Source organism: Tupaia chinensis, unplaced genomic scaffold, assembly GCF_000334495.1.
Source record: "Tupaia chinensis unplaced genomic scaffold, TupChi_1.0 Scaffold000531_1, whole genome shotgun sequence".
NCBI classification, from domain to species: Eukaryota; Metazoa; Chordata; class Mammalia; order Scandentia; family Tupaiidae; genus Tupaia; species Tupaia belangeri.
The window spans coordinates 414,714-429,711 of record NW_006160044.1 but is presented as its reverse complement, the minus strand read 5'-3'; the positions used below and the strand labels follow the sequence as shown (position 1 = coordinate 429,711).

General features: G+C 49.4%; 1 protein-coding gene across 3 annotated transcripts in view; it reads left to right on the top strand.

Annotated features, from left to right (window-relative positions):
* The window catches only part of UPB1 (beta-ureidopropionase 1), a 47,626-nt gene that overhangs the window by 19,247 nt on the left and 13,381 nt on the right, over window positions 1-14,998 (top strand). For all 3 annotated transcript variants that reach the window (XM_006157174.2, XM_014591095.1, XM_014591094.1), the window contains 3 exons: window positions 1,797-1,891; window positions 7,880-8,041; window positions 12,208-12,377. In XM_006157174.2, the coding sequence (XP_006157236.2) occupies window positions 1,797-1,891; window positions 7,880-8,041; window positions 12,208-12,377 (427 nt within the window). The remainder of the gene's footprint in view (window positions 1-1,796; window positions 1,892-7,879; window positions 8,042-12,207; window positions 12,378-14,998) is intronic.

The window sequence follows — 14,998 nt, the reverse complement described above, 5'->3', positions numbered from 1 at the left end:
CCCTATAGCAAAACCCTCTCAAAAAAAAAAAAAAAAAAGTGAGAAATCACTGCCCAGAGGGGATGGCCATGCAGCAATCCCTTCTCCTCCATTCTCCTCTCGGGATTTTGGGCACGCACGCACACATGCCTGGTGTGAGTCTAAGCCACCGGGTCTGGAACTCGAACCGCGGTCAGCTACATGGGAGTTTAGCGACATAGCCATTATGCTAACTACTGGTTCACCCCCGCCTCTTTTTTTTTTTTTTAAGAGAGACCTGTGCTGTAGGGCAGACGCACACTCTGGAGAGACAAAGACAGACAGAAAGTGAGAAATCAGTCCCGAGGAAGATAACCACCCCACAGTCCCTTCTCCTCCATTCTCCTCTGGAGACTTTGGGTACACACACCCATGTGTCCAGAGTGAGTTTTAAGCCGCCAGGTCTGGTACTCGAACAGCAGTCGACCACATGGGAGTTCAGTGGTATAACTGTTATGCCATCTGCTGGTCCCAGGCCACAAGCCCTTTGCTGAGAGCAATTAAACACTTTCCAGTCATGTCAAGTAGCTCCCTCCAATCCCTCCTCCCAAGTCCAGAGCCAGCAGGACAATAGCAGACATCTGGAAGCTTCCCTTAGGCTAATCCCTCTCAAAGAAATAGACCTGCCTCCTTGTGCAGCTGCAGATATGAAGAGTTTATCGGAGCCAGATCCCACGTGGCTAACTGCAGCTTAAATCCCAGCCCTAGGAGTTTGAAAAACATGCCAGGTGTAGGTGCATGCATGCCCAGGGTCCCAACAGGACAGAGAAAGAGAGGAGCAGGGATTGCAACTTGACCACTCTCCACTAGGGGCATGCTTTTTCCCTCTTCCTCTACTTCTCTCTCTCCCTCTTCTCTTTCTGGCAGGTGTATACACCTAGTGGTCAATTAAAGAGAAAAAGAGGGGCCAGCAGTTAGCGTAATGGCTACCCCCATGTAATCGACCACGGTTTGAGCGCATGCATATGCACCCGGTGTAAGTTTCAAGCCACCAAGTCCGGGACCCAAACTGTGGTCAGCCATGCCGGAGTCCAGCAACAGAACCACTCTGCCATCTGCTGGTCCCAGAATTATCCCTCTTCTTGAGGGCCAAATAGTATTCTATTATGTGTTTTGTTTAATTCAGTCATCTGGGATAAGACCTTCGAGTAATTTCCACTTCTGGCTGTCATGAATGACGCTGCCGTAGACATAGGTGCACACCCACTCAGTGCCCTGCCACCAGGATTGGATGGTTGAAAAAGTCATGACATATTTTTTCTGTTTTTCTATGAAAAAAGTATGTCATGACTTTTCCAATAGCCCAAGATTTTCAAGACTGTAGGAAGGACACTCAGCCCCCTCATTTTGATTTTTTAGGGAGATTTTTGCAATAAGGCATGTGCACTTGCCAGAGAGACAGAGAGACAGAAAGGAAGAAATCACCCCCCAGGGAGGATGGCCACATGGCAATCCCTTCTCTTCCATTCTCCTCTCGGGATTTTGGGCATGCACGCACATGCACCTGGCATCTTTCGAGCATCCGGGTCTGGGATTCAAACCGCAGCTGACCATGTGGGAGTCTTGCAATGTAATGATTACACCATTTCCAGCCCCCCATAAAGTCCAGAAAGGTAGAGCCTGCCCAGGGCCCACAGCCACGGACAATGCTCAGAAGCCAGGTCATAGCACTCTTGGGGTCATGGTCTCTCTCGGGGTCCCCTTGCTGCTGGATAGAGGAGCCCCCCCAAACAGGCCATGCTTCTTGGAAATGATTCTCACCGTTCTCCCCTTTCCAGCAATGCCCTTTGCTTTCTGTACGAGAGAGAAGCTTCCTTGGACGGAATTTGCCGAGTCAGCAGAGGAGGGGCCCACGACCAGATTCTGTCAGAAGGTAAGACGTGAACCATTCCTGAGAGAGCTGCCAAGCACGTGCACGACCCAGGGACAGCCACAGCTGCTGGGGTGGCCCTTTTCCATGGGCAATGCACCACTGGGTGCTCGTTTCACCAGAGGACATTACAGGTTATTTGCTGCCCTTTTTAAAGTGCCCGTTTACCTAAAATCATTGAATTTCGGAGCTGGGAGGGCCTTGACTGTCTTTCTCAGCTTAGGGAGAGGTGACCTGGAGGTGACTTCCTTGGTAAGTTCTGTGTGTGACTGGCAGTTGGTGAAGCTGGCACCGGGGGACCAGGGGCACTGATTTCGTGTCCAGAGCTCTGTCCCCTCCCCTTGTTGTTGGCTTGAGTCTCAGGAGCTTTGATGCACGGCCAGTGTCATCCATATGGAAATTGGTTCTAATCTATCTTTATTAAAACCTCATCACAGGGACCAGCAGTTAGTGTCATGGCTATGTCGCTGGATTCCCATGTAGTCGACCGCGGTTCGAGTCCTGGGCCCAGTGACTTAAACTCACGCCGGGCGCATGTGCGTGCGTGCCGAAGATCCCGAGAGGGGAATGGAGGAGAAGGGATGGCGGCATGGCCATCCCCCCTGGGGGGTGATTTCTCACTTTCTGTCTCTCTGTCTCTCTCTGTCTTTCTGGCGAGCACGCACTCCCTATAGCAAAATCCTCTCAAAAAAAAAAAAAAAAGAAACAAAAAACACATTTTGATTTTTTAGGGAGATTTTTGCAATAAGGCATGTGCACTTGCCAGAGAGACAGAGAGACAGAAAGGAAGAAATCACCACCCAGGGAGGATGGCCACATGGCAATCCCTTCTCTTCCATTCTCCTCTCGGGATTTTGGGCATGCACGCACATGCACCTGGCATCTTTCGAGCATCCGGGTCTGGGATTCAAACCGCAGCTGACCATGTGGGAGTCTTGCAATGTAATGATTACACCATTTCCAGCCCCCCATAAAGTCCAGAAAGGTAGAGCCTGCCCAGGGCCCACAGCCACGGACAATGCTCAGAAGCCAGGTCATAGCACTCTTGGGGTCATGGTCTCTCTCGGGGTCCCCTTGCTGCTGGATAGAGGAGCCCCCCCAAACAGGCCATGCTTCTTGGAAATGATTCTCACCGTTCTCCCCTTTCCAGCAATGCCCTTTGCTTTCTGTACGAGAGAGAAGCTTCCTTGGACGGAATTTGCCGAGTCAGCAGAGGAGGGGCCCACGACCAGATTCTGTCAGAAGGTAAGACGTGAACCATTCCTGAGAGAGCTGCCAAGCACGTGCACGACCCAGGGACAGCCACAGCTGCTGGGGTGGCCCTTTTCCATGGGCAATGCACCACTGGGTGCTCGTTTCACCAGAGGACATTACAGGTTATTTGCTGCCCTTTTTAAAGTGCCCGTTTACCTAAAATCATTGAATTTCGGAGCTGGGAGGGCCTTGCCTGTCTTTCTCAGCTTAGGTAGAGGTAGGTGACCTGGAGGTGACTTCCTTGGTAAGTTCTGTGTGTGACTGGCAGTTGGTGAAGCTGGCACCGGGGGACCAGGGGCACTGATTTCGTGTCCAGAGCTCTGTCCCCTCCCCTTGTTGTTGGCTTGAGTCTCAGGAGCTTTGATGCACGGCCAGTGTCATCCATATGGAAATTGGTTCTAATCTATCTTTATTAAAACCTCATCACAGGGACCAGCAGTTAGTGTCATGGCTATGTCGCTGGATTCCCATGTAGTCGACCGCGGTTCGAGTCCTGGGCCCAGTGACTTAAACTCACGCCGGGCGCATGTGCGTGCGTGCCGAAGATCCCGAGAGGGGAATGGAGGAGAAGGGATGGCGGCATGGCCATCCCCCCTGGGGGGTGATTTCTCACTTTCTGTCTCTCTGTCTCTCTCTGTCTTTCTGGCGAGCACGCACTCCCTATAGCAAAATCCTCTCAAAAAAAAAAAAAAAAGAAACAAAAAACAAAAAACCTCACCACACATATTGTCTGACCCCACTTGTATGAATTGTCCAGAACAAGCAAATCTTTCAGAACAGAAGGCAGATTAGTGGTTTCCAGGGGCTGGAGGTGATGGGGGAAGAGGTGTGACTGTTCCAGGGGGGGCAAAGTTTCCTTCTGGGGGTGATGAAATGCTCTAAAATTAGATTGTGGTCATGGTTGCACAGCTCTGTGAATATACTAAAAACCACTGAGTTGCACACCTTGAAAGAGTAAGTTTTATGCTATGGAAATTACATCTTAGAGCCGGGATCCAAAAAACCCTATCACGTGTACAGAGGTAACCAATGGTAACTTACCCCGATCCTCACCTCCAGCAGAAGGCCTCGTACTTCTCTGTGTTCATTCTGACCTCGTGCATCCACTTGGGAGCGTCTGGGCCGTGCTGTCATCATACCGAATTTCTCGGTACTGACTGGGGGTTCTAAACATCCTTGCTCACAAGCTATGGGGGGTGAAATCTCTCATTCACCAACGGGAATGCAGTGGGAAAATGAGGCAGGGGACTAGTTTTGGGGGCCGAGCCAGGGTTGGAGGAAGGGTCTGAAGGAGACCTGGTGCCAGGCGACACCTGTTGCATCAGGAGGGCTGTGAGACTGCCCCTGCCCCTTAGTTTCTCCCTCATGTTGCTTTCTGAGTGTGCCTTTCCCTCTCCCTCCCATTGAGCCCAGAGATGATGATGGGCTTAAGTGGAGTTAAGAACACGTACCAGCAGGACCAGCGGTTAGCATAATGGCTATGTCGCTGGAACCCCATGTAGTCAACCGCTGTTCGAGTCCTGGACCCCGGGGCTTAAATTCACGCCAGGCGCATGTGCGTGCATGCCCAAGATCCCGAGAGGAGAAGGGATTGCAGCGTGGCCATCCCCCCTGGGGGGTGATTTCTCGCTTTCTATCTCTCTGTCTGTCTCTGTCTGGCGAGCGCACGTGCCCTAAAGCAAAAATTTCTCCAAAAAAAAAGAAAAGAAAAAAGAACACATACCAGCTAGGGCTGCTGCTCCTAATGGTCTCCAGATCCTGATAATGTTATCTGAGACAAAAGGAATTTGCTTCTCAAGGGACCCCTTTTTCTTTTCTTTTTTTAAAAAATTTTATTTTAACATTTTTTTTTGGGAGAGGTTTTTGCTATAGGGCATGTGCGCTCACCAGACAGAGAGAGACAGAGAGACGGAAAGCGAGAAATCACCCTCCAGGGGGAATGGCCATGCCACAATCCCTTCTCCTCCATTCTCCTCTCGGGACCTTGGGCACGCACGCACACACGCCCGGTGTGAGTTTAAGCCACCAGGTCCGGGACTCAAACTAAGGTCGACTACATGGGAGTCCAGGGACATAGCCATTACGCTAACTGCTAGCCCCTCTTTTTATATTTTTTATTTATTTATTTTTTTTTTAAAGTTATAGGGCATGTGTGCTCACCAGAGAGAGAGAGAGAGAAAGTGAGTTCACTCTCCCTCCAGAGCGGGGGTTGGGGTTGGCCACACTACAATCCTTTCTCTTCTCCTCTTGGGATTTTAGGTGCACACACGCATGTGCCTGGCATAATTTTCTTTTTTTTTAAACAATTATTTTATTTAACTTTATTTATTATCATTATTATTTTCCAGTTTTGATCAGAGAGAGACAGAGAGAGAGAGAGGAAGTGAGAAAGCAAACCACCAGGTCCAAGACTTGAACCATGGTCGGCCATGTGGGAGTCCAGCGCCTTTAACCACCATGCCACTTGCTGGCCCGATCATTTTCAAGCCATGGGGTCCAGTATTTGAACTGCAGTCGGCCATGGAGGATACAGCTGCCTTAACCTCCATGTTCCCTGCTGGCCTTCCAAGGCTTTCTTTTCTTTTCTTCCCTTTCCTTTCCTTTTTCCCTTACTTTGTTATCTTTCTCTTTCTTTCTTCTTCTTGCCTTCCTTCCTTTCTTCCTTTTTTTCCTTTATGAGAGAGAAAGAAGGAAAGATAGGTCATTTTGATCGGGTGCCGCTGTGTCACAATCCTCCTGCCCCAGTCTCCCTGTTGGTCAGGATTATAAACACTTACAATCCTACTCAGCATGTTCAGGCTGGCCTGGGAATTGAACCCAGACCTCCCATGTAGGTTCCAGCCTCCCAAATGGTAAAGCTAACTTATTCTTTGTTATCGTGGTATAAAACATGTAACATAAAAGTTACCATCCTGGGACCAGCAGTTGGTATAATGGCTATGTCGCTGGACTCCCATGTAGCCAACCACAGTTTGAGTCCCAGACTTGGGGGCTTAAACTCATGCCGGGTGCATGTGCGTGCGTGCCCAAGATCTCGAGAGGAGAATGGAGGAGAAGGAATTGTGGAGTGGCCATCCCTCCTGGGGGATGATTTCTCGCTTTCTGTCTCTCTGTCTCTCTCTTTCTGGCGAGCGCACGTGCCCTATAGCAAAATCCTCTTAAAAAAAAAAAAAGTTGCCATCTGAACTATTTCTAAATGTACCATTCAGTAGTGTAAAATATATTCACAGTGCTATGCAAGTGGTCCCCAGAACACCTGCATCTTGCACATCTTAGCTCTCCCTATTCCCCCCTGCTCCCAGCCCTGGGAACCACCATTCTAATTTCTGTGAATTTGAACTCCCTTAGGTCCTTTTATTTTATTTTATTTTATTTATTTTTTTTGGAGAGGTTTTTGCTATAGGGCACGTGTGCTCGCCAGAAAGACAGAGAGACAGAGAGACAGAAAGCGAGAAATCACCCCCCCCCAGGGGTTCTTCTGTGGAGGGACATTCAGATCGCTTCCACCTCGGCTATTGAAATAATGTTCCATGGACGTGATGTGCTAATACCTCCTTGAGACCCTGCTTTTAGTTCTTCTGGAGATATACTTAGCAGTGGGATTGCTGGATCCTATGTGAATTCCATTTTAAATTTTTGGAGCCATCTCCGTAGGTTTTTCGCGGTGGTGGTTTCGTTTTACATTCCCGCCAGCAGCATCCACGCATGACGGCGATTCTTATTTAGCTAAGCCTGGGCGTCAGGGTAGCATTGATGTTTAGTCATTCAGGTAGCAAACGTGTGAGAGCTCTGAACCAAGCCTCATGGTTTAGCAGGATTGGTGAATTCTTCTCCAATAAGAAACTATTGGGTCTTTGGAAAAGTTAGAACGCATTTTTGGATAGAAAAACATAGAAAAAAATAATCATGACTTTTCTGATGACCCAGTATGACAGTTGATTTGAAAGTAAGACTCTGGGGACCAACAGGTGGCATGATGGTTAAAGGCACTGGATTCCCCAGACCGTGGTTCAAGTCCTGGACCTGGCGGCTTGCTCTCTCACTTTCTCTCTCTCTCTGTCTGATCAAACTGAAAAATAATAATAGTAATAAAAATAAAAAGTTAAATAAAATATATTAAAAAAAAAGAAAGTAGGATGCTGGGCCAGCCCTGTGGCCTAGTGGTTAAGGGAGCCAGATCCCATGTGACAGACCATAGTTTGAATCTGGCCCTGGTGACTGAAGAACATGCTGGCTGGTGTATATACGTGTTCAAAATCCCTACAGGTTGGAGATCAGCAGTTAGCGTAATGGCTATGTCGCTGGATTCCCATGTAGTCGACCACAGTTCACATCCTGGACCCAGTGGCTTAAAACTCACGCCCGGGCGCGTGTGCGTGCGTGCCCAAGATCCCGAGAGGAGAATGGAGGAGAAGGGATTGCGGCATGGCCATCCCCCCAGGGTGTGATTTCTCGCTTTCTGTCTCTGTCTATCTGGCGAGCGCATGTACTCTATAGCAAAAACCTCTCCAAAAAAAAAAAAAAATCCCTACAGGTTGGAGAAATGGAGAAGCAGGGATTGTGGCATGGCCATCCCCCTTGGGGAGCGCTTGCTTCCTCTTCCTCAGTCTCTCTGTCTGTCCCTTTTAAGTGAGCACTTGTGCCCTCCAGGAACTGCAAGCAAAAAAGAAGGAAGGAAAGAGAGAAAGGAGGAGAAAAAAAAAAAAAAGACTCTGCTCTATTCATTATTTTTCCTAGCTGGCAAAGAAGTACGACATGGTGGTGGTGTCCCCCATCCTGGAGCGGGACGGAGAGCATGGGGACATTCTGTGGAACACGGCTGTGGTGATCTCTAACTCTGGAGCCGTCCTGGGCAAGACCAGGAAGAACCACATCCCCAGAGTGGGCGATTTCAACGAGGTGAGCTGCTGCCCAGGGGCCAGCCCAGCTCTCTGGGCCTTTCTGCAGGGAGGTTCTGTGTAGGATCACGTCCCGTCACACGCTGCTGGAGCACAGTGTGGCTGCGGTGCCCGGGTCTCCTGCTGTCACCGTACCGCATCGCACGGGCACACGGACTCGGGCAGGTCTCCAGAAGGAGTCTCAAACTTTAGCCTGGTGGTGTGTATGTGTTATTATGCAACCCGATTTGGCTTCCACAAATTCTTTGAAGTCAATGGTACATAAATTAAAACCAAAATAGGGCTGGCCCATAGTCTACGGGTGAAGGGAATCACATTCTACATGACCAACTATGGTTTGAATCCCTGCCCCGGCAGCTTGAAAAACATACCAGGTGCATATGCATGCATGTCCAGAATCTCAACAGGATGGAAAAATGGAAAAGAAGGAATTACAGCATGGGACCATGCTCCACAGGGGAATACTTACTCCCTTTTCTCTTTCTGGCAAGGGCTCATGCCACTAACAATTCAAATAAATTACTATGCCCAGCAGGTGGCGCAGTGGTTAAGGCACCGGACTCCGACATGGCCGACCACAGTTCAAGTCTCAGATCTGGTGGCTTGAAACTTGAACTGGGCGCATGTGTGTGCATGCCCACAATCCTGAAGGGAGAATGGAGGAGAAGGGATTGTGGCATGGTTATCCCCCCGGAGGGTGATTTCTCTTTCTCTCTCTCTGTCTGTCTCTGGCAAACTCACATGCTCTATAGAAAAAAATCTCTCTTAAAAAATAATTAATTAAAATAATTTAAAATTTTCAAAAGAAATGAAAGGTAAAATAAATCGGCATGATGGCGAAATGATGCCTCTGGTCCCTCTCTGGCTCCGAGCTCCTAGCCCACCCAGCCTCGTCCTTGTTGAGGACTGTGATACTCCTTGTCCATGACCCATGTGGAGTCTGAGCTGGCCCATGTCATAGGGGTGAATATTTTTGTCTGTGTACCTGTGTGGCATCTGGGCCTTCCCATGCTCCTGACCAGGGCGTAAGTCGGGGTCAGGGAATGCTTCTATTTTTGGAGAGGTTTTCGCTATAGGGCATGTGCGCTCACCAGAAAGACAGAGAGAGACATAGAGACAGAAAGTGAGAAATCACTCCCCAGGGGGGATGGCCACACCGCAATCCCTTCTCCTCCATTCTCCTCTTGGGATCTTGGGCACACACGCACATGTGCCCGGCGTGAGTTTAAGCCACCGGGTCCGGGACTCAAACTGTGGTCGGCTACACGGGAGTTCAGTGACATATCCATTACACTAACTGCTGGTCCCAGGAATGCTTTTGATCGGAGAGTGCCAGTTCATGGCTGGGTAAGGTAGAGGAGATCTACATTTGAAGGAGGGACATGAACGCCACCAAATGCTTAAAACATTGAATCTGAACTTGACTGGCAAAAAATACAGCTGTCCCAGTCCTTCGGCCTCCCTCTCCAATTGTGGGTGTCCCGGCTGCCTTCAGAAGAGAAATGTTCCCTAGGATTAGACGAGGTTCCCCGGTGGAAAAAGAACATAGCGTTTGGCAGTAACAGGGGTGGGCAGACGCGCCCCTTACCCATTCACCCTGAGTTTAATCTTTACCGTCCTGCAGGTAGCACAGGGCTGGTCTCAGGACAGCAGGATCATTGCCCGAGCCTGGCCAGCTTAGAAGTGGATAGGAGGGACCGATGGATGGGGTGGTGGCTGAGGTGCTGGACTCCTCCATAGTGCAAGTCCCGGACCTGGAGGCTTGAAAATCACACTGGGTGCTTGTGTGTGCCCAAAATCCCGATAGGAGAAAGAAGGAGGGATTGCAACGTGGCCATAGCGTGGTGGGTGATGTCTCACTTCCCCTCTCGCTGTCTCTCTGTCTCCCTCCAGCAAGCACAAGTACTGGACCCGGTTGCTTAAACTCATGCCAGGTGCGTGCCCAAGATCCTGAGAGGAGAATAGAGGAGAAGGGATTGCAGTGTGGCCACCCCCCAGGGGTGATTTCTCGCTTTCTATCTGTCTGTCTCTGTCTCCCTGGCGAGCCCACGTGCCCTATAGCAAAAACCTCTCAAAAATAAATAAATAAATAAATTAATTAATTTAATTAAATAGAAAGCAAGCAAGGAAGGAAAGAAAAAAAAAAGGAGGAGGTGAGACTGCAGGGGCCGATCAGTTTGGGACCTCAGTTGGCCTCTGGTCACCCTCAGTGCTGCTCATAATGTCCCAAGGCCAGCATCCTAAGGGAGCAGAGAGACAGGGGTGGAAGGGCAGTCCCCTCTACCTACTCTGCAGGGCAGTCTTACACCCAGATGTTCAAGGTGTAGGAGAAGACACTTTCAGAGTGAGGGCTCCTGATTGGGCTCTGTCAGCTTAGCAGCTGGGCAAGTAGCTGCCCTCTTGGGGTGATGGGTTTTGTCCTCTGACCAGGGAGCAGGGAGAGGGTTGCTGTGGGTGACTCTGGTCCCCTGTAGCTCTGACAGTCTACATAAGGACGTGTGGGTGGGGAGGACAGTGACTGACGCGTGTTAACACTGACCAGACCTCAGCCTTGGGTTACACCGTGATTAAAACCTCACCATCGTTTACCCTGGAGATGTTGTAGCAGGTTGCTTGGGGGATTTTGTTTTTTGACAATTCCCAAAGGAGCTTGTGGGTGAATGTTTCAGCCACAGTCATTTCCTTTTGGGGTTCACTTGATTCTGTGTCTGAGTTTTCTTTTTTTCCTTTAATCTTTTTCTTTCTTTCTTTCTTTTTTTTTTTTTTTTTGGAGGGGTTTTAGCCATAGGGCGCATGTGCTCGCCAGACAGACAGAGAGAGACGTAGAGACAGAAAGCGAGAAATCACCCCCCAGGGGGGATGGTCACGCCGCAATCCCTTCTCCTCCGTTCTCCTCTCAGGATCTTGGGCACGCATGCACACATGCCCGGCGTGAGTTCTAAGCCACCGGGTCCGGGACACGAACCGCGGTTGACTACGTGGGAGTCCAGTGACATAGCCATTACGCTAACTGCTGGTTCCCTAATCTTTGAACATATTGAAATTCTGGAACTTTAAGTAGAGTCCAAGAGTGTTACTTCTTGGCCACGGGTGGGATTTCATTTTTTTCTATCAAGTCTAAGGAAAGGGAACTTTCTAGTTTTAAAGAGATTTTTGCTATAGGATGTGTGTACTCCTGGAGAGACAGAGAGACAAAAAGACAGAAAGTGAGAAATCACCCCCCAGGGGAACCAGCAGTTAGCGTAATGGCTATGTCACTGGACTCCCACGTAGTCAACTGTGGTTCGAGTCCCGGACCCAGCAGCTTAAAACTCACACTGGGCATGTGTGCATGCGTGCCCAAGATCCCGAGAGGAGAATGGAGGAGAAGGGATTGCAGTGTGGCCATCCCCCCTAGGGGGTGATTTCTCGCTTTCTGTCTCTCTATCTCTCTCTGTCTGTCTGGCGAGTGCATGCGTCCTATAGCGAAAAACTTCTAAAAAAAAAAAAAAAGAAGAAGAAGAAGAAAAGAAATCACCCCCCATTCAAAGGCACCCTGGGTCCTACAATCTTTGTGGGCTATAGGATAACTCTCAAGAGAGAGAGGAACCTAAATGTGTCTGTCTCCTCCTTGGCCTGACATGACCTGTGAAACTGTACTGCGGTGAAATCCAGCCATATAACCATTACACCATCTGCTGATCCCAGAAAAGCGAACTTTTTTTTTTTTAATTAACTTATTGGGGGCCAGCAAGTGGTATGGTGGTTAAAGGCACTGGACTTCCACATGGCTGACCGTGGTTCAAGTCCTGGACCTGGAGGATTGCTTTCTCACTTTCCCTTTCCCTCTCTCTCTCTTTCTGTCCCTCTCTGGTAAAATTAAAATAGATAAATAAAGTTAAATAAAAATAATTTCTTAAGAAAAAATAAATTAACTTATTTATTTAATGATTGCTTTAACATTTTTTAAATAGTTATTTTATTTGAATTATTTATTTACTTATTTTAATTTGACCAGAGAGGGACAGAGTGAGAGAAAGAGATAGAAAGTAAGCCACCAGGTCCAGGACTCGAACCACAGTCGGCCATGCAGGAGTCCAGCGCACTTAACTACCACACCACCTAACGACCCCAGGAAAGGGAACTTTTACAGTTGTTCAGTGTCAATATTTGGGCCTTGTTTTTCAGTCAACCTACTACATGGAGGGGAACCTGGGCCACCCCGTGTTCCAGACGCAGTTTGGAAGGATCGCGGTGAACATTTGCTACGGGCGGCACCACCCCCTCAACTGGCTCATGTACAGCATCAATGGGGCCGAGATCATCTTCAACCCCTCTGCCACCATCGGAGCACTCAGGTCACTGGGGCAGGGCCTGGGGGCCTCTCGGGCGGGGCCCAGGAACAGGCTGTGGGGTGTGGAGGGGGTTTGCAAATTGCAGGAGGTAGGTATGGCCACCGGATGTCTAACAGATCCGAGTCCTGGGATCGTGTATTGTACATTTATCTATTGAGTTCATTTTTAAAATGTAATCACTTGGGGGGGAGCGCAGCAGGTAGTGTGGTGGTTAAGGGCGTTGGATTCCCATATGGCCGACTATGGTTCGAGTTCCGGAACTGGTGGCTTGCTTTCTCACTTTCTCTCTCTCTCTCTCTCTCTAACTATATCTCTCTGTGTCACTCTAAAATAAGCAAATAAATAAAGTCAAATAAAAATAATTATTAAAAAAATGCCGAGATCAGCAGTTAGTGTAATAGCTATGTCAGTGAACTCCCATGTAGCCAACCGCGGTTCGAGTCCCGGACCCGGTGGCTTAAACTCGAGAGTCTGTGCGTGCGTGCCCAAGATCCCGAGAGGAGAATGGAGGAGAAAGGATTGAGGCGTGGCCATGCCCCCTGGGGGGGTGATTTCTCGCTCTCTGTCTCTCTGGCGCAAAACCACACGCCCTTTAGCAAAAACCCCCCCAAAAAAAAAAAAAATGTAATCACTGGGGCCAGCAGATGGCATTATGGTTAAGGCACTGGATTCCCACATGGCTGTCCACAGTTCAAGTCCAGCACCTTAACCACCATGCCACCTGCTGGCCCCAAAAGAAATTCTTACGCTGACAGTTACGGACTCTCCCTAAGAGCTGCTGTACCATAAAACACCAACCTTTGCTATGACTCTGAACATCGGGATAAATTAGTGACCTCCCCACTATCCCGAAGAGTTGTCAGGATTCAGAAAGCCCTACTTCTAAATGCTTGAAGCATCGTAGGTCAGCCTTAGCTCCTGGACGAGGGACTGCAGATTCCTAACCCTCGAGTCCGCAGCATCTGGCATAGGAGAGCAATTTGGAAAAGAGAAACAGCAAATGCGGAGTGGGAGCTAAGAGGGCCCTTCAGCGACCAGTGAAGTGGCTCCGAAAGTTGTTCTTACCAGCGAAGTGCTTTCTTTTTATCACACTTGACAAGTGTTTCATGGACAGCCTCATCCCTAAGTAGATAAAACCCTTCTGGACAAGGCAGGGTGGCAGAGCCCCTGAGCTCTTGGGCAGGACTACCAGGGCCCCTAGCAAAGATAACCCCGTGAGGCTGCCGTGGCCGTGGCTGAGCCTTTGGGTGCTTTCCAGTTTTGCATCACTGCAAGTAGCAGAGCTCTAGGAATTTGTGTGTAAACCTTTTTCTCCCTAACTCACTTCCTCCAAACCAGGATTCCTGGAGCAGGAGCTACTGGCTTGCACTTTCTGTGGTCTCTGCAGGGCAGGGGCGTGCCCCACCCTGTGGGATGAGAAGCAGGGGCAGTTCTGGCGGACAGCTTCGAGTGCCATCAGCCCACACCTGTCTCTCTGGTCCTAGCTGTCCACTGATTTTAGTGCTTTTTTTTCTTTCTTTTTTATTTTCCTTGCCCTAGGGCACATGTACTCACCAGAGAGAGGGAAAGTGAGAAAGCAGCCCCCATGGGGGATGGCCACCCTCCCACGCTGTAATGCCTTCTCCCCCACCCTCCTCTTGGGATTTTAGGCACACACCCACATGTGCCCAGTGTGGTTTCCAAGCGGCTTGGTCCACTGCTCTGAATCTGTCAGCCAGACGGGAGTCCAGCACCTTAACCACCATGCCACCTGCTGGTCCCATCTCTTATTGTCTTTTATTTATTTATTTTTTCCAGAGGTTTTTGCTATAGGGTACGTGTGCTCTCCAGAAAGACAGAGAAACAGAAAATGAGAAATCACCCTCCAGGGGGGATGGCCACACCACAATCCCTTCTCCTCCATTCTCCTCTCGGGATCTTGGGCACGCACGCACACGTGCCCAGCGTGAGTTTAAGCCACCGGGTCCAGGACTCGAACCGCGGTCGACTACGTGGGAGTCCAGCGACATAGCCATGACGCTAACTGCTGGTCCCTTTCATTGTCTTTTCTGTAAGCCAGAGGGTGTGTACACTTCCCAGATCGCAAAGGAGAGAGAGAAACCACCCCCAGTGGGGCGTGGTCACACTGCAGTCTTCTCTCCATTTCTCCATCGTGTGGGGATTTTAACCGCACACACAGATATGCAGCCGGTATGTTTTTCAGGCCTCCAGGGTGAGGGATTCGAACCGTGCGATTAACCTTGAGAGATTCAGCTCCCTTAACCACTAGACCATGGAGTCAGCCCACAGTCAAAGTTTCTCTAGTCACCAAGATGTGATATTTATGCTACTTTTTCTTTTTTAGTTTTTAGAGAGATTTTTGCTACAGAGTGCATGCGCTCATCAGAGAGACAAAGTGAGAAATCATGCCCCAGGGGGGGGATGGCCACGCTGCGATCCCTTCTCCTCTTGGGACTTTGGACATGCACATACACAGGCCCAGCATATGTTTCAAGCCTCCAGGTCTGAGACTTGAACTGCAGTCAGCCATGTGGGAGTTCAGCACCCCAACCACTACGCCATCTCTGGCCCCAATCTGCCTGTACTTTTAAGTACAGTGCCCCCTTCCTTTTTTTTTTTTTTTT